The sequence below is a fragment of the Haemorhous mexicanus genome, chromosome 30, assembly GCF_027477595.1.
Source record: "Haemorhous mexicanus isolate bHaeMex1 chromosome 30, bHaeMex1.pri, whole genome shotgun sequence".
Classification (NCBI taxonomy): Eukaryota; Metazoa; Chordata; class Aves; order Passeriformes; family Fringillidae; genus Haemorhous; species Haemorhous mexicanus.
In genome coordinates, this window is record NC_082370.1 from 4,980,333 (window position 1) to 4,995,501 (window position 15,169).

General features: G+C 64.6%; 3 protein-coding genes across 7 annotated transcripts; 2 read left to right on the forward strand and 1 right to left on the reverse strand.

Moving 5' to 3' along the window:
* Positions 1–61: 61 nt before the first annotated feature.
* LOC132339903 (proactivator polypeptide-like 1) lies at positions 62–1,791 on the forward strand. Of its 3 annotated transcripts, none has more exons than XM_059870525.1 (5): positions 70–414; positions 742–873; positions 951–1,097; positions 1,177–1,351; positions 1,694–1,791. In XM_059870525.1, exons 1-4 carry the CDS (start codon positions 319–321, stop codon positions 1,342–1,344), a joined length of 543 nt encoding a protein of 180 aa, XP_059726508.1. In that variant the 5' UTR covers positions 70–318; the 3' UTR covers positions 1,345–1,351; positions 1,694–1,791. The 3 variants fall into 3 exon arrangements, with proteins under 3 accessions (XP_059726509.1, XP_059726508.1, XP_059726510.1); XM_059870527.1 differs by having other exon boundaries at positions 258–415; positions 746–873; XM_059870526.1 differs by having other exon boundaries at positions 62–414; positions 1,177–1,791.
* Positions 1,792–3,336: 1,545 nt separating this feature from the next.
* Positions 3,337–9,748, reverse strand: GCK (glucokinase). 2 transcript variants are annotated; one of them, XM_059870488.1, is made up of 10 exons: positions 9,055–9,748; positions 6,871–7,033; positions 6,611–6,765; positions 6,278–6,397; positions 6,093–6,188; positions 5,666–5,765; positions 4,889–5,072; positions 4,521–4,676; positions 3,670–3,903; positions 3,337–3,588 (listed from the first exon to the last, which is right to left on the reverse strand). In XM_059870488.1, the coding sequence occupies exons 1-10, from the start codon at positions 9,097–9,099 to the stop codon at positions 3,444–3,446; spliced, it is 1,398 nt and encodes a 465-aa protein (XP_059726471.1). In that variant the 5' UTR covers positions 9,100–9,748; the 3' UTR covers positions 3,337–3,443. The 2 variants fall into 2 exon arrangements, with proteins under 2 accessions (XP_059726471.1, XP_059726472.1); XM_059870489.1 differs by lacking the exons at positions 5,666–5,765; positions 6,093–6,188; positions 6,278–6,397; ... (1 more) ...; positions 6,871–7,033; positions 9,055–9,748 and having other exon boundaries at positions 4,899–5,029.
* Positions 9,749–10,509: 761 nt separating this feature from the next.
* YKT6 (YKT6 v-SNARE homolog) lies at positions 10,510–15,027 on the forward strand. 2 transcript variants are annotated; one of them, XM_059870523.1, is made up of 8 exons: positions 10,510–10,611; positions 11,161–11,282; positions 12,653–12,735; positions 12,826–12,926; positions 13,208–13,312; positions 13,454–13,519; positions 13,905–14,006; positions 14,301–15,027. In XM_059870523.1, exons 2-8 carry the CDS (start codon positions 11,179–11,181, stop codon positions 14,334–14,336), a joined length of 597 nt encoding a protein of 198 aa, XP_059726506.1. In that variant the 5' UTR covers positions 10,510–10,611; positions 11,161–11,178; the 3' UTR covers positions 14,337–15,027. The 2 variants fall into 2 exon arrangements, with proteins under 2 accessions (XP_059726506.1, XP_059726505.1); XM_059870522.1 differs by having other exon boundaries at positions 10,516–10,607.
* Positions 15,028–15,169: the final 142 nt, after the last annotated feature.

Below are 15,169 nucleotides of genomic sequence, written 5' to 3' on the forward strand. Positions count from 1 at the left end.
CCTCGGGACCCATGGGGTGAAGGACACACCGTGACCGACCCCAGGGGGGACACCGAGCCCTGGCGCTCCCCGGAGCCCGGAGGGGTCCCGGGAGGAGCCGGGACAGACCCCCCGGTAGGCCCTCGGGGGCCCGGCCGGTCTCTGAGGGGCGAGGCTGGGGGTGCTGAGCTCCCCGTGTCCCCTCCGACCCCCTTCGCGCGGGGGTGGAGTTGTGAGGCAGGAAGGGCCCTGGGGAGCAGCCGTGTTGGGCTTTAAGGGGTTTTGGGGTTTCGGTCCCCCACCCCCACAGCCCGCCGCCCCGCTATAAAAGGTGTCAGGATGCAGGCAGCCACCCACGGCCAGTCAGTCCCCTGCTGTCACCGGCACAGTGGGCTCACCATGGCTGCCACCCTCCTCCTCCTGCTGCTGCTGGGAGGTAACGGGACCCTCCTGCCTCCCCGGGGGGACGGGCACCGCGAGGGGAGGGGACAGGACACAGGGGGACAACGGGAATGGCAGCTGGTGTGACGGAGCTCAGGGGGCTGGGGTCTGTGTGGGGAGCTGTGTGTGGTGGGGATGGGGTCTGTGTGGGACAGGCACTCAGGGGTGTGGGAAAGAGAACAAGGGGACAGGCAGGAAGGGTGGTGGGGATGGGGCTGAGTACCTGGGGCTGGTCCTTCAGGGTCTGGGCACCTCCAGGACCCCTGGGGACCTCGGTGATGGGCACCCAACCTGCAGCCACTCTCACTGTCCTGTCCCCGTGCAGCAGCAGCACAGGCTACGGCCCCCCCGCCCTGCCAGGGTGACCCCAGCTCCTGGTGCTGGGACACGGCCATGGCCATGCGCTGTGGCTGGGAGCAGCAGTGCCAGCACCTCCAGGACAGCCTGGCCCTGGTGAGCACCCCAACCCCAAGCACTGCCAGGGCCACCCGGGGGTCCAGGCAGCCCTGAGGGTCTTTGTGTCCCCACAGGGGAATGTGGCTGATGAGGACAGCGTGGCTGATGGGGACAGCGTGGCTGATGGGGACATGGTGGCACCGGGCAGGGGGATCAAGTGCAGCCTGTGCACCAAGGTCCTGAAGAAGATGCAGGCGCTGGCAGGTGACAACCCCGACAAGGTGAGGGGTGATGAGGGCCTGGGGGGCCGGGCCGGGGGGCCTCTCCCTGTGTTCCCCTGACCTGTGGTGGCTTTGGCAGTCGGCGGTGAAGGCAGCTCTGCAGAAGGGCTGCCGGGCGCTGGGCCGGTCCGTGGGCAGGCGGTGCCAGCAGCTGGTGAGCAAGTACCGGGAGCAGATCACCGAAGGGCTGCAGAACGGGGACATGCCCCGGGACATCTGCACTGCCATGGGCATCTGCCGCTCCTGAGCACAGGGTCAGTGCCCACCTGCATCCTGATCCTGCATCCCCATGCCATACCCCATGTCCCACACCCTGTGTCCTGCACCCCACATCCTGATCCTGCACCCTGCATCCTGAACCCCATGTCCTGCCTCCCGTATCCCTCCTCTGTGTCCCACACTTTGTGCCCCACATCCCTCACCCCACACCTGCCGGAGGGGTGAGAGTGTGCTTGGGGTTTCTGAACCTTCCCTGCTGCACTCTGTAGGGTGAGGGTGAGCCAGGCCACCCCCCAGAGCATTGTGGAGCAGGGGGAGGGCTGGAGGAGCTGCTTCCACTGGCCCCTGACTCCGCCTGCTCTTTCCTTTCTCCACAGGCACAGCCCCCAGTGCCCCCAAACCCGACGCCGCTCCAGCCCCGATGCCCCCACAGCCCAGCCATCCCCCTCCCCCACAATAAAGTCCCTCCTCTGGCTCCAGGGTCTTGTTTGTCTGCCCTGGGGGTACACGGTGACAAGGGCGTATGGCACCAGGCACGGGCAGGGGCCAGCCTGGCCCTGGCCTGCCCCCAGCAGGGCCAAGGTGACACCAGTGTGCCAGCGGGAGGGTGGGGATGTGTCCCGTGTGGGCTGGGGTGAGCGGTTCCCTTCACACACCTGGGTGGTCCTGGCTGTCACTGTCCCCTCCCCATGCACCCCATGCCTGGCACTGCATCTGTCCCTGGAACTGTCACTTGTCACCTGCTTGTCACCAGTGCTGCCATGGGCTTGGGATCGTCCTCACTGTCCCAGCTGAGCACAGGGCATCCCTGCTTCAGTCCCAGCCAATCAGAGCACAGGGAGCCCCACACTCCTCCCCTTCCTTTAATTCCAGCCAATTGGAGTGCAGGGAATCTCTTCTGTTTGCCCCCAGCCAATCAGAACAGAGAGACTGCGGTTCTCTGAGGGCTGCCACCAATCAGAGCTCCAGGATGTCTTTCTGGTGTGAGCCAATCAGAATGCAGGGAATCCTGCAGGCTGAGGGCTGCAGCCATGCAGAGCAGAGGGATCCCCGTCCCCACCTGCAATGGGGATCCCTGGGGATCTCAGTGCCACCCCTGGGGCCCTCAGGAGCAGCACCCCTGGGTGGCTTTGTCCCTTGGGGTGACATGGACACCCCCTGTGTCCCCAGCCCCTGCGTGGGGTGACCCTGCACTTTGTGAGGACACCAAGATCCCTCAGCAGTCCCAGCCCCACACCCTGTGCTGATCCAGGTGGTCCTGGATGCCCAAGAGTTGCCCCAGCACCCTGAGATGTCCCCGTGTCCCAGGGCCCCCCAGACCCCAGCAGTGGCCCCAAATATCACAGATGTAACCCCAGACCACCAGGAGGGCCTGTACCTTCGGGGTGACTGCAACACCCTGAGTGGGCCCCAAACTGCCAACACCCTGTGGTGTCCCAGGAGGACCCCTCCACCTGGGGTGCTCCAGACCCTCAGAGTGGCACAAAACCCTCGGTTGCTTCCAGAGCCTTCAGAGAACCAACCACAATGTGCTCTGGTACTGCCAGATCCTTAAAAGAACACCCACACCCTGGGGTGCCCATGAGCCCCAGAGGGACCCCAACACTCTGCTCCAGAGCCTCTGGTGAACTCTCTGGGGTGCCCCAGACCTTTCAGGGGACATGGGTGGGCACATGGCTGGAGGGGACCCTTCAGTATGCCCCCCTCCATCTGGCCCATTTCTGGTGCACTCTGGTCAGCCTCTGCACCCCAGGGATCACTGGTGGGGAGCTCCTCTACCCTGACATCCCCCCCAAAGTACCCCCAAAGAGCCCTTATCTCTAGGCCACCCCCCTTGGGGGGCTTTCTTCCAGCAAAGGGGCTGGGGTGTGCTGGAGCCCCCCTTGCTGCAGCTGTGTGAGGGTGAGGGAGGGAGATGAGGGCATGGGAAGCTCCGTGGCTGCCCCATAGGTGTGGGGCAGCCCCATGGGGGTCTCTCTACCAGCACGGGGAGAGAGCAGCACTGGCCCGAACGGCCCCAGAGAAGTCCACACACACCCCATTTATTGGGGGGCCGGAGCCGCCTCCTCCCCGCGTCCGTGTCTGCTCCCAGAGGAGCGCCGGCCCCGCCATCCCCCGGAGTCCAGCTCACTGCCCCATCATGCAGGCCATCTTGCAGGCCACGGCCGAGATGAGGGCGGCCCCGCGCCCGCTGCCTTCCTCAGACTGGATGAAGGTGATGTCGCAGCCGGGCGTCAGCTGCCGCACCGTGGCGTGGAAGTGGTCCTTGAAGCTGGGGAGGGGGAACACACGGGGTCAGGGCTCGGGGGATGAAGGGAGGGCACAGGGGTGTCCTGGGCTCTGGGGTCCCCACCTGGGATGGAGCTTGTAGACGGAGCCGTCGACGCCGACGGTGATCTTGAGGGTGTCCTGGCTGCGGCTCTCGCGCATGCGGTTGATGACGCCGGCCAGCCCGGCCGAGCACATCTGGGCAGCGCGCGTGGACACGCTCTCGCACACCCGGCGCACGATCTCGCAGTCCGTCCGCGACGGCAGCAGCTCGAAGGCTGACAGGATGTTGTAGATCTGCTTGCGGTCGTCGGAATCGCTGAGGTAGGGGGAGAAAAGGGCATTGGCAAAGGCTGAAGGGTGGGGAGCCTGGGTGAGGCACCCGGAGAGGGATGGGGGAGTGAGGGGATGGGGGATCCTCACACGGGACGGCTGTATGAGGTCCCAGGATGGGGAACCCCAACTGGGTCAGTCACAGCGGGTTGGGGTGATGGGATAGGGGACCCCAAATGGGGCTGCTCTAGAGGGCTAGTGTGGGGTGATGGGACAGAGGGACCTGGCAGTGGGCCCCCCTAATGTGGGGTGATGGGACTTGGGGGCCCCAATATGGGAAAGAGCAGGCAGGTACGGAATAATGGGATGGATCATGATGGGGCCATGACAGGGTACAATGTGGTTTGGGTGGCAGAACACAGGGACTCCAAGGTGGACAGTCAGAGTAGGCTGATGTGGGGGAACAGGATAAAGGACCCCAAAATGAGGCAAAGAAGACTGCTATGGGATGATGGAACAGGGGGAACCCCTGTGGGACAGCCCAGTGCAGAGGAAGAGCACAGACTCCTCAACATGCCTGGAGCAGTGCAGAGTGAGAGCACAGGCCTCCCAGTGCCATGCAGCCTGGCAGGTGGTTTGGGGGTGCCCCCCCCAGCCTCATACCTCTCAATCTGGGACATGAAGCGGGTCTCAAAGGTCCCGCGAGTCTTGAGCTTCTCAGAGGCCTCCCCGTTGAAGAGCAGGTTCTCATCCACCAGCTTCAGCAGCACCAGCCGCACAATCTCCCCCATGTACTTCCCCCCAATGATCTTCTCGTACCTGCGTGGGGCACAAGCCAGGGGGCGGCATCAGAGCTGGGATTTGAGGGCTCACATCCCAGAGCACCCCCTCTTTCCTCCCCCCTCCCTGCTGGATGTGTTCCCGTGCGCGGGCATGGCCCAAGGCGGAGGACGCCCTGCTGGGGGCTGAGCCCAGCGCGGTGCAGGGACGGGAGGGGCGCCCAGAGGAACTGGATCTCTCCTATTCCTTACAGTTGCTGACCGGGGTTAAGGGAGGTCTCGTCCACCACGCGGTCGTACTCCAGGAGGAACTCGTCCAGCTCCCCGGAGGCACCAAAGGCCCCCCACTCCGTGTTGACGCACATGCGCCCCTCGTCGCCCTCCACCAGCTCCACGTTGTGCATCTCCTCCATGTAGCAGGCGTTGCAGCCCGTCCCTGCCAGGAACTGGGCATGGGTCTGGGCAGGGGGCAGCACTGACACCCCCCACCACAGCCCTCCATCCCAGCTGGGATAAAACTGGGACAGTGCTGTGGAGCAATGGGGAAGAACTGGAGGGGTCCAGACATGCCAGGGCAGGGGTTGGGACCCATATGGAGCCTGAGGGATGTTCCTCAGGGTGACTGGCACCATGGTATGCAACTGCTTCAAGGGTGGCTCCAGGACATGGGGAAAAGGTTTCAGACTAAAAGAGGGGACATTTAGATTGAATACCAGGAAGAAATCCTTCCCTGTAAGGGTGGTAGGGACTAACACAGGCCAGAGCCACCAACAGCCTGGGGCCAGGGCAGCCCTTTGGGGACCAGCCCTGTTATGATGACCACCCCCTTTCTCCTCCCAAAGTGCCCCAACCATGCTGGGGCCAGGCAGTGCCATCGGGTGTCCCAACCGCAGGACGCCTCAGCAGAGTGCCACTGCCACCCCCTGTGGTTGGTGTGTCTCCCCAGAAGGACGGGGCAGCAGCAGGGGAGCGGGCCCAAGGACAGCTCCCTGTGCCCAGCCACGTGTCCCTGCAGAAGGGGCATCTTACCCACAATCATCCCAACCTCGCACCGGTGATCTTCGTAGTAACAGGAGATCATTGTGGCCACCGTGTCATTCACCATCGCCACCACGTCCATCTCAAAGTCCTGGGGACAGGGACCAGTGTGGGCTCCTGGGGGGCCAGGCTGTCCCCAAACAGGTGGGTTTGGGGCGGACAGTCCCCAAGGGTGAGGGCCTGGGCACGTGTCATGCACCTGTGTGTGCACACACATGGAACAGCCCTGCCCAGAGACACACTTGGCTCCAGCAGCCCCATCTGGGGACAGCTATGCTCCAGTGGTCCCTTCCTGGGGACACAGCAGGCTGCAGTGGCCCTGTGGCAGCAGAGGCAGGCTGCAGTGAGCCCCTGGTAGGACAGCTGGGGTGCCCAGCTGTGGGTGCCAGGCGGTGCCAGCACAGTGGGATCCTCTCACCCCTCGCCGTTTGATGGCATCCCTCAGCAGCCCCACCACGTTGTTCCCTTCTGCGCCCGAGGCTTTGAAGCCCTTGGTCCAGTTCAGGAGGATGCCCTGCAATGGGGGTCAGACCGAAATGGGGCTGTGGTTTAGGTGAGGCTCGGGGACCCCCAAGCCCTCATGCTGCCCGGACACCCCCTCACCTTGTCGATGTCCTCGTGTCGCACAGGGAAGGAGAAGGTGAAGCCCAGGGGCAGCTTTTTGTGCTTCATCTGGTGCTTGTCCAGAAAATCAGAGATGCACTCGGAGATATAGTCAAAGAGCTGGAAGACAGGAAGTCCAGCCTTTCCTGAGGGATGTCCCCACCCTCCCACTGCCCTTGGACAGATGCTGTCCCCCACCACGGGTTCCCCAGGCCTGGCCACCCCCAGCTTCTGCTGGCTGGATGGATGAGTGTGTCCCCTCAGGTGTTCCCCCTAAACACAGACAATGAAAGGGACTGGGATGGGATGGGATGTCCCGTGTGCTCCACTGACCATCTCAGCCGTCCCAGTCATGGCATCCTCCGGGATGGAGTACATCTGGTGCTTCGTCTTCACCTTCCACTGCCCCTCTTCCCCCTCGCCCACCTTCACCAGCATCACACGGAAATTGGTGCCGCCCAGGTCCAGGGACAGGAAATCTCCCACCTCTGCAAAGCCAGGGAGAGGGGGAGAAGGTGATGGGCTCTTGGTAGGCTCAGCCTTCCACAGGGAGCTGGAAGGGTGGCACACAAGGGACTGGAGTGGCACCGTACCAGAGCCCTCGGGGGTGGAGCGCACGTAGGTGGGCAGCATTTTGACAGAGGCTTCCTCGTGTGTCTCCAGCTTGAGCCCTCGGTCCATCTCCTTCTGCATCCGGTACATCACCTTCTTCAGGTCCTCCTCCTTCAGACGGAACTCCGACAGGATCTGCTCCACCTGCACACAGCACAGCGTCAGCCAGCGATCAGGAATCTGGGATGCAAGGGGCCTGAACCACAAGAAATAGCCAAGTTTCCCTTCCCCCAGCCCTGTTTTCACATGGACACCTCGAAATGACTTATCCTGTTGCTCTGTTATTCTCCTGCTGAGCAGGGAATCCATAGCACTGTCATGAGGCACCAAGGCCCCTTCTGGTGCTTTCTGCAGGATGCCACGGTCAGCTCTGGTGTCCCTGGGGGCCAGGGTTGGCACTGGGCTCCTGCCATCCCTGTTAACCAGTTGAATTGTTTGGGTGGCTGAGAAGAAGCCGTCACCATTCCAGCAGTGACCTGGGACCTCCCATCCTGATGAATCCCAGAGCCATTCCCAGCCAGGAGTGCTCCTGGCCATGCCCTTGAGGAGCACAGCATCTCCCACCAAGGATGGGGGATTCTTTAATGATGAAGATGCTGGTGTGGCCCCCTTGCTCCCCTGGGAGCATCCCTCTCCCTGTGTCCCACTGGGAATCGCGAGTACCGTTTTTCACCTACCAAATGTGGGGCTAAAATGGGGCAGAGAGCAGGCAGGCAGGAATGCTCCTGGGGACTGCTGCCGCCTTGTCTCGCTGCCAGGGAGAGCCGCAGGGCCCACTCCAGGGAAGCACCTGGCAAGCAGGATGCGTGTTTATCCTTTCCGTAGCAACCCCGGGCTCGGCGCAGCCTCCATTAGGCGGCAGAGCTGGGGCCAGGTGCCCCGGCTGTCAGATGGAGCGGGGCCGGCATTCCCTCCCGGCCAGCTGCAGCCGGCAGCATTAGGGCTCATTAGTCACCGCCTTTCCCCGGCACACAGATGTTTGCCTCGAGGCTGCTGCTTCCTGACAGGTTTTGGGGTAGGGGGCTCAGGAAAGTGTTTGGGGTGTGGTTTGGAGCGCCCCAGCTCTGGGGGCACCCCTTGCCTGGGCTCAGCCTGGCTGCCCTGGCACATCACCTGGCCCCCAGTGCCATGGCTGCAGCACGGAGCCCCTGGAACAGGGCTGTGCACCCACAGCAGCACTGTGGCAAGGTTTGCCCTGATCCTGAGGGTGTTTGGGCAGAACGACTGGAAAAATCCTGCCAGGAAAGCATGGAGCTGGATCTGATCATCCCTCCTGGGCTGTTGGCTGCAGGTATTCAGTGCCAATCCATCCCATGGCACCACTTGGCATGGGAACCCCAGATCTGCCACAGCCAGAGGGTCCTCGTCCCAAGGGTGGCACCTGGGAGTCTGAATTTTATTTCTCCAGAGTTTTTCCCATCTCAGCACCTCGTGTCCCTACTCATCTCCCCACTCGCCTTCAAAACCATGGGTTTGGCCCTTCCCTATCAGGACTTGGCTCTTCCCACATGACGTTATTTGGCTCTCAGCTTCCCATGGAAATGATGTGCTCCAACACATCCCACCAAAGGGATGGGGCTGGGAACCCTGTGGCTGCTGGCTGCAGTGGCCAGTGACACCCATCTCTGCTGGTCCAGCATGTGATGAGTCTCCTCGGTGTCCCCTCAGTGTCCCCTTGGTGTCCCAGCTGGCAGCAGGGGATGTCTCCACTGTCCTCACCCATGACCCCCTGAGCTCAATCCATCCGGGAGAAGATGCTTTCCACAAACAGCTGGTTGTTGGCTGGGGATGAGCCCTGTGTCACCCTGTTGGGTGCCTCAGTGACCACGGTGACAGCCAGCTGAAGGAGGTGACAGGCCCCATCTCATCCTGGGGATGCAGCTGGGCAATGCTGGGAGGGTGGGAGTATCCCAGGCCAGCAGAATGTCCCACAAACGCCCCCAGCTCCATCACGAGCCCCCCGTGCTGTAGGGCCTGTACTGTGCTGGGGGGTGACCTCAGGGATGGGGACCCCCAGGGCTGCCCCTCGTGTCCTCCCCAGCAGCCACCATCCTCTGGCCTGGAGCCTTGGGAGCTGCTGGGAGCACCAGGGAAGGCAGGGCCCCGGTGAGGCTCCGCACTCTTCCCCTCACCCCCCGGCCCCCCTGGCCCCTGAAGCACCTCACCTTCTCCTTCCTGCTGCTCTCCATCCTGGCTCGGTGATCCAGCATGGGGGCAGGCGCGGGCTGGGGCGGGCTGCGGGCCGAGCCGTGCCCCCCTCGGCCGCTGCGGCCCCACCGTGGTGCCCGGCCCGGGGCAGCGCCCTGCCCTGGCCTGGAGCGCGTCCGCCGGGCCCTGGGCTGCTCCGTGCCGCGTCCCTCGCTCCGTCCCTCGCGGATGCTCCACTTTCGCTGCCTTATCTCATCCGAGGGCCCGAGCGGCCCCGGCGAGGCGGTCCCGGCCCCCTCAGGCGGAGCGGCAGCGAGCGGGCCCCGGGGCCGCGGCGGGGTCAGCCCTGCGGCCCCACATGCTCTGCTCGGCTCCGGCGGCTCCCTCAGGGACTACGGGCTGCCTGGGGGTCCCAGCCCAGCGCGGGGGGCTCCGGCAGCCCTAGGGACCCCTGGTGCGCTGGCCGGGCTCGGCCGGGACCCTCCCCGCCGCACCCCGCCCCGGGTCACCCGTGTCCCCGTTGCCGTGCCAACGGCTCGATGGTGGCGGCAAGCACTCCAGCGGCCGGCTTGGCAACCGCGCTCCCATGGCGACCGGGCACGGCCGGGGGCAAGGGCGGCCGGAGCGCTGCGGGCCCCGGCCCGGGACAGCGCGGCACCCCCGAACCGGCACCGCGGGGACCGGGATGGCGCCGGTGTGGGGCCGGGGATGGGGCACCCCGGCACCCCCGCAGCCACGTCATGCTCCCGGTGTGGCGGAAATAGGGGAGGTCCGAGTGGGATGAGGAGCACCCCGGTGATGGGTGGACCCCAAAAGCTCCGGTGCCGCTCTGGGACACGTCGGGAAGCCCGGACGGTGACAGCCCTGGGGGCTCTGGCGGGGCACAGGGTTTTGGGCGGCAGGGCAGGCCCTGAGGGATGCAGGGTCACCCCACAGCATCCCCTGCCCCTCCGGGGTCACAGGAGGGCCCTGGCAGCCCTGCCCCTGTGTCACCAACCGCGAGGGCTCCCCACATCTCTGAGGGGTCCGAAAGTCGCGGGGTTCAGCCCCTACCCCCCCACCGTGGAGGGGTCCCCACCCCGGGGCAGAACCGCCCCATGGAAGGGTCCCCACTCCCCAGGGAGGCCCCCAGCACCCGGCGGAGGCTGTTCCCGCTTCTCAGAGAGGGTCACTCCACCTCGGGGACAGGGCCCCACGCAGGGGACCCCCGGCCCACACAGGGGACCCCGGCCCATGGAGCAGAACAAGCCCCTCCCCAGGGAGAGACCCCGCCCCAGGGAGCGGAGCAGGCCCCGCCCCCGCTGCTCCGCAGGCCACAGCGCCCCCTGCTGTCCGCCCCGAGGAACGAGCGCCGCAACTCGGGCTGCGCTGATTGGTCGCCCGGTTGACGCCGGAATGCGAGGAGGCGGGCGCTGATTGGCCAGAAGGCTGATGGGGCGGAGCGATCTTGGCGCGTGCGCACGGCAGGAGGAGTCCCGTGGCAGGGCAGACACTTCCGGCCGCTGTGTTCCACTTCCGGGTCGCGCCCATCGCCGCCCGGCCGCCGCCCGCGCTGAGCCGCGACCGCCGCGTCGGTACCGGGGGGTCCCGAGGGGTCCCGGGGGGGTCTCGGAGGCAGCTGGGCTTCCCGGGGGCCGAGGGCTGGGTTGCAGTGGGTTGTAGTCGGGAGTGGCCGCGATACACTGGGTGGCGGGGCTGGGCTATACTGGGGTGGGTTATACTGAGTTACACTGGGCTGTACTGGGGGGTTTTACTGGGTTATACTGCGCAGTACTGGGCCATACTGGGTCATTCTGGGTCATACTGGGCTATACCGGGGTGGGTTGTACTGGGTTTTACTGGAATGGGTTATTCTGTGTTATAGTGGGCTGTATTGGGGTGGGTTTTACTGGGTTTTATTGGGTTTTACTGGGTTATATTGGGGTGGGTTTTACTGGGCTGGCCTGGCCTGGCCTGGCTGAGCAGGGGTCAGGGTGAGGAGCCAGGGGAGGCTCTGGGGGTAGAGGCCTCCAGGGGCAGGGGTTTGACTGCCTGGGTGGGCAGGAGGGTCTGGGGGAGCCCCAGGGGGGTCCGGGGTGTCCCGGCCCCCTCCCGGCCCCAGCCCAGCCCCTGCTCTCCCCCAGGCCCCCCGAGCCGCCGCCATGAGGCTCTACAGCCTAAGTGTCCTTTACAAGGGTGACCCCAAAGTGCACTTGCTCAAAGCTGCCTACGACGTGTCCACCTTCAACTTCTTCCAGAGATCCAGGTGGGGCTGGGCAGCTGCTGGGGGCTGGCTCAGGAGCACCTCGGGCAGGGGAGGCAGCAGCTCTTGGGCTGCAGTGGCATTGGGAGAGGCTTTTCCTGGGGGAGGGTACGCCAGAGCTGCTCCCTGGGTTTGGTGCTTGGCCAGATGATGCTTGGCCCAGGTGTGATGTCTGGGGTGTGTTGAGCTGGATCTGGGATGAGCAGGGCTGTGGAACCTGCTGGGCAGGAGCACAGGGCTGGGCTGAGGAACTGGGCAGGGTCAGGGAGGCAGAGGAAGGCACTGAGTGCCCACTTCCTTCCAGAACACTGGGAAATCAGAATTCCCAGTGGAAATCAGCCCTTGGGGACACATCCTGGCATCCAGCTGGCACCTGGCTGGACTTGGTGGTCTCGGATGGTTTTTCCGTGGTGTGTGTGAAACCCTGGGGCAGTGGGGCTGGCTGCAGGACCCTCCACGTGGGGAGAGGTGTCTGTGCTCCCCCTCTGATGGAGCAGGGATGTTCAGGATGTCCAGGAGTCCTTGGGCTGGGCTTTCCCTGCAGTGCAGGGTCTCTGTGGAGCTGGTGTCTGGGCTGGGAGCAGTGCAGACCCCTCAAGGGATGTAAACTGGGAGGCAGTTTCCCCTCTGGAGCTGCTCCCAGCAGTGGGAGGCTGTCAGAAAACCAGTCAGCCACCCCAGTCTGTGCCCAGTGACGTTTCCTTGGCACCCATCACCTCCCAGGCAGGAGCTGTCCCCCTCCCTGGTGTTTGGTGAGCTCTGTACCCCATCCCTGGTAAAAATCCCTTCCTGGGGTTTCCCAGCTGGGCTGGGGACTGTGTTGGCTCACCTTGGCTAATCCCAGCCTGCCCAGGATGGGGTGTCCTGGAAACAACTGTGTTTGACTCCTGCTCGTCACTTCTGGCCTCCTTTCCCTTGCTGAGGGGTGCTGAGGAGCCTGTTGGACGAGCCTGAGCCTGGGCAGTGTTCTCCACATTAGAGCAAGTCTGGCTTAGGGGTGTTCCTTGCCTTTGACTCACAGTGGCTGGGTGCCTGGGGGGTCAGACACCCCTCCCAGCCCAGCTCCTTCCATGCTGCAGCTGGTCACCAGCTGCTGGCCAGGCAGAGCCGGGCTCAGGGGTGTTTCTGCTTGCCAAATCCCCACAAAGCAGGTTCAGCCCGAGGACAGAGGCTGTCGCTGCCCCGGGGGGCTCTGGGTGCTCCCCTGGGGACTGCCGCTGCTCGGGGGGCAGGGGCAGGGCTTGTTACCCAGCACAGCGGGGGCTGTGGCACAGCTGGCTCCCCAGCCTGTCCCCAGCCTGTCCCCAGTGTCCCCAGCCTGCCCCCAGTGTCCCCAGTGCCCCCAGTGTCCCCAGCCCTGCCTGTCCCCGCAGCGTGCAGGAGTTCATGACCTTCACGAGCCAGCTGATCGCGGAGCGCTCGGCGCTGGGCAGCAGGGCCTCTGTCAAGGAGCAAGGTGAGAGCTTCCCTGGCCCCCCTGGGAAAAGGCACCCCCAAACAGAGCCTGGGGGGGCTGCTGCCACCCTGACAGGAGTTTCCTTGGCAGAGTACCTGTGCCACGTGTACGTGCGGAGCGACGGGCTGGCTGGAGTGGTGATTGCAGACAATGAGTATCCCCAGAGGGTTTGCTTCACCTTGCTGGACAAGGTGAGGGCTCCTCCAGCCTCCCTGCCCTGGCACACAAGGGCTTTCAGGCACTCAGGGCTGGCCACCTCGGCCTGGCCATTATTTGCCAAGGCTGTTTGTTCACATCTCCTCCTGGGGCTCCAGCCCCTTCCCCAGCTCTGTCCCTGCCATGGCAGGGCTGTGGATGAGCTGTGAAGTCCCTTCCCCAAAATCTCCAGATCTCCTATTTTGATGAGCAAAACCCTTCCAGCCACTGTGGCCCCACAGCTGTGGCTCCTAACTGCTGCTTCCTCACCTGGCAGGTGCTGGAGGAGTTCTCCAGGCAGGTCAGCAAGATGGACTGGCCTTCAGGGTCACCTGCCACCATCAGCTACTCTGCCTTGGATGGATACCTCAGCAAATACCAGGTACAGACCCCCTGCAGGTGTGCTCCCCCAGCCCTGGAAATGGCAGGGGGCATCTGGGCAGCACTGGCACCTGCTGGGACCCTGTGCACCCTGGTGCCCCTGTGTTGGTGCCAGCAGCATCTCCCTGCTGTTTGTCCCCAGAACCCCCGTGATGCTGACCCCATGACCCGAGTGCAGGCGGAGCTGGACGAGACCAAAATCATCCTGGTGAGGCTGCAGGGCTGGGTGCTGGTGCCTGCACAGGCCAGAGGGGCCCTGGGGCACCTGCTGGGGCAGGGTAGAGCCCCCCAGGCCATTCCCCAGAGACCTCCCTGGGGTGGGAGCTCCCTTTTCTCTTCCCCTTTTTGCCTTTCCCCCCTTTTCCTCCTTGGGCTTTTCCCAGCTGGCAGGACACGAGCACCAGGGCTCTGCCCCTGCTCCTCATGCCAGTCTCCTCCCTGCTGGTCACCTCCTCTCTCTCCCTGCCCCTGGCCAAGTCCCATCTCCCCTGGGGCTGCAGGGGCTCTAGGAATGTGGGTGAGGGGTGGTGGCACCCCCACCTCGTGCTGCAGGCTGCTCTGGGGCTGGGGCTCAGCACACCTTTCCCTGGCAGCACAACACCATGGAATCACTGCTGGAGCGTGGGGAGAAGCTGGACGACCTGGTCTCCAAGTCGGAGGTGCTGGGGGCACAGTCCAAAGCCTTCTACAAAACGGTGGGTGTGGAGGGTGACCCCTCCCTGAGGGGCTGGCAGGGAGGAGGGTCACCCTTGGGGGGCACAGCTCGGGGGGCCAGGCAGGGATCCCCCCTGGTGCTGCAGGCTTTGGGCCTGGAGGGAGCCTCGTGCCCCAGCCCCGGCTGCTTTCTAAATCCCCAGAACAACAGGAGCCTCCGGGCCACCAGCCTCTGTGCTTTGTCCTCCTCTGGGCTGTGTGGGACCCCAGGGGGGTGGCCCTGAGACCCTTAGACCCTCGGGGGGCTTCACAGATGGTTTTCCTTCTCTTCTCAGGCCCGAAAGCAGAATTCCTGCTGTGAAATCATGTGACCTGGAGCCCGGGGTCTCCACCTCCGGAGCACCAGCCCTGCACCCCCCTCCACAGCCCCCCCAGGGCTGTTCCTGGGGCTGGGCCGGGGGTCCTCAGCCCCCTGGGCTGATGTGACTGTTGTCCACCTTGAGGGGACACCAAGGCTGGCACCGGGCCAGCACCCCGGGGGCTGGTCACACTGAAGACCCCCACCCTTGCTGTTCCTGGGACAGCTGGGACCAGGGGGCACCTGGCCACGCACTCCCCTGCCTTCACAGCCCCCTGAGCCTGGAGGAGCCCCCCACTGCTGGCCGGGGGGCTGAGGGGGCAGGCAGAGCCCCTGCTGCCAGCCCAGGCAGCTTTTATGTATTTGTGTCCTAAGGGTGAGCTGGGGGGTGGGACAAGGGGGGAAGGGAAGAAGGTTTTTTGGGTGGGAGGTGCTCTCTGCCTCCCTGGGCAGCTCCTCCCCACACTCTGAGCCCGGAGCTGTGTCCTGGTGCTGGGGAGGGGGGAACTCACCACCCTGCACCTGAGAGCCCCTGCCCTGCTGCCACAGCTGGGGTGGGGGGCTCAGCACCCACCAGGGCCCAGCAGCCCTCGCTGCCTCCTCCTCCTCCTGGTCGGGAAGGGAAAGGCTGGGCTTGGGCTGTACCTCGGGTTGTTTCTATGCCCTGGCTGCACGGCCAGGGGATAAAGTGTCTTTGGCAGTTGTTCCCTGGTCCTCTCATCTTTGGCAGTTGCAGCCCCGTTCCTCTCTGTGGCGTCCCGGGTGGGGTTTCAGTCAGACACATCCTGGGCACCCCAGCAGGGATGGATGCACCTGGCCTTCCCTCTCTCCACCTCTTATTTACTA

Excerpts from the sequence above, each read along its gene's own strand:
- YKT6 (XM_059870523.1), top strand. The coding sequence starts at position 11,179 with ATGAGGCTCTACAGCCTAAGTGTCCTTTACAAGGGTGACCCCAAAGTG. Across the intron at positions 12,927-13,207 it reads GCTTCACCTTGCTGGACAAG|GTGCTGGAGGAGTTCTCCAG; the intron begins GTGAGGGCTCCT and ends CTCACCTGGCAG. Across the intron at positions 14,007-14,300 it reads CCAAAGCCTTCTACAAAACG|GCCCGAAAGCAGAATTCCTG; the intron begins GTGGGTGTGGAG and ends TTCTCTTCTCAG.
- GCK (XM_059870488.1), bottom strand. The coding sequence starts at position 9,099 with ATGCTGGATCACCGAGCCAGGATGGAGAGCAGCAGGAAGGAGAAG. Across the intron at positions 7,034-9,054 it reads AGAGCAGCAGGAAGGAGAAG|GTGGAGCAGATCCTGTCGGA; the intron begins GTGAGGTGCTTC and ends TGCTGTGTGCAG. Across the intron at positions 3,589-3,669 it reads GTCTACAAGCTCCATCCCAG|CTTCAAGGACCACTTCCACG; the intron begins GTGGGGACCCCA and ends CCCCCTCCCCAG.
- LOC132339903 (XM_059870526.1), top strand. The coding sequence starts at position 319 with ATGCAGGCAGCCACCCACGGCCAGTCAGTCCCCTGCTGTCACCGGCAC. Across the intron at positions 415-741 it reads TCCTCCTGCTGCTGCTGGGA|GCAGCAGCAGCACAGGCTAC; the intron begins GGTAACGGGACC and ends TCCTGTCCCCGT. Across the intron at positions 1,098-1,176 it reads CAGGTGACAACCCCGACAAG|TCGGCGGTGAAGGCAGCTCT; the intron begins GTGAGGGGTGAT and ends TGGCTTTGGCAG.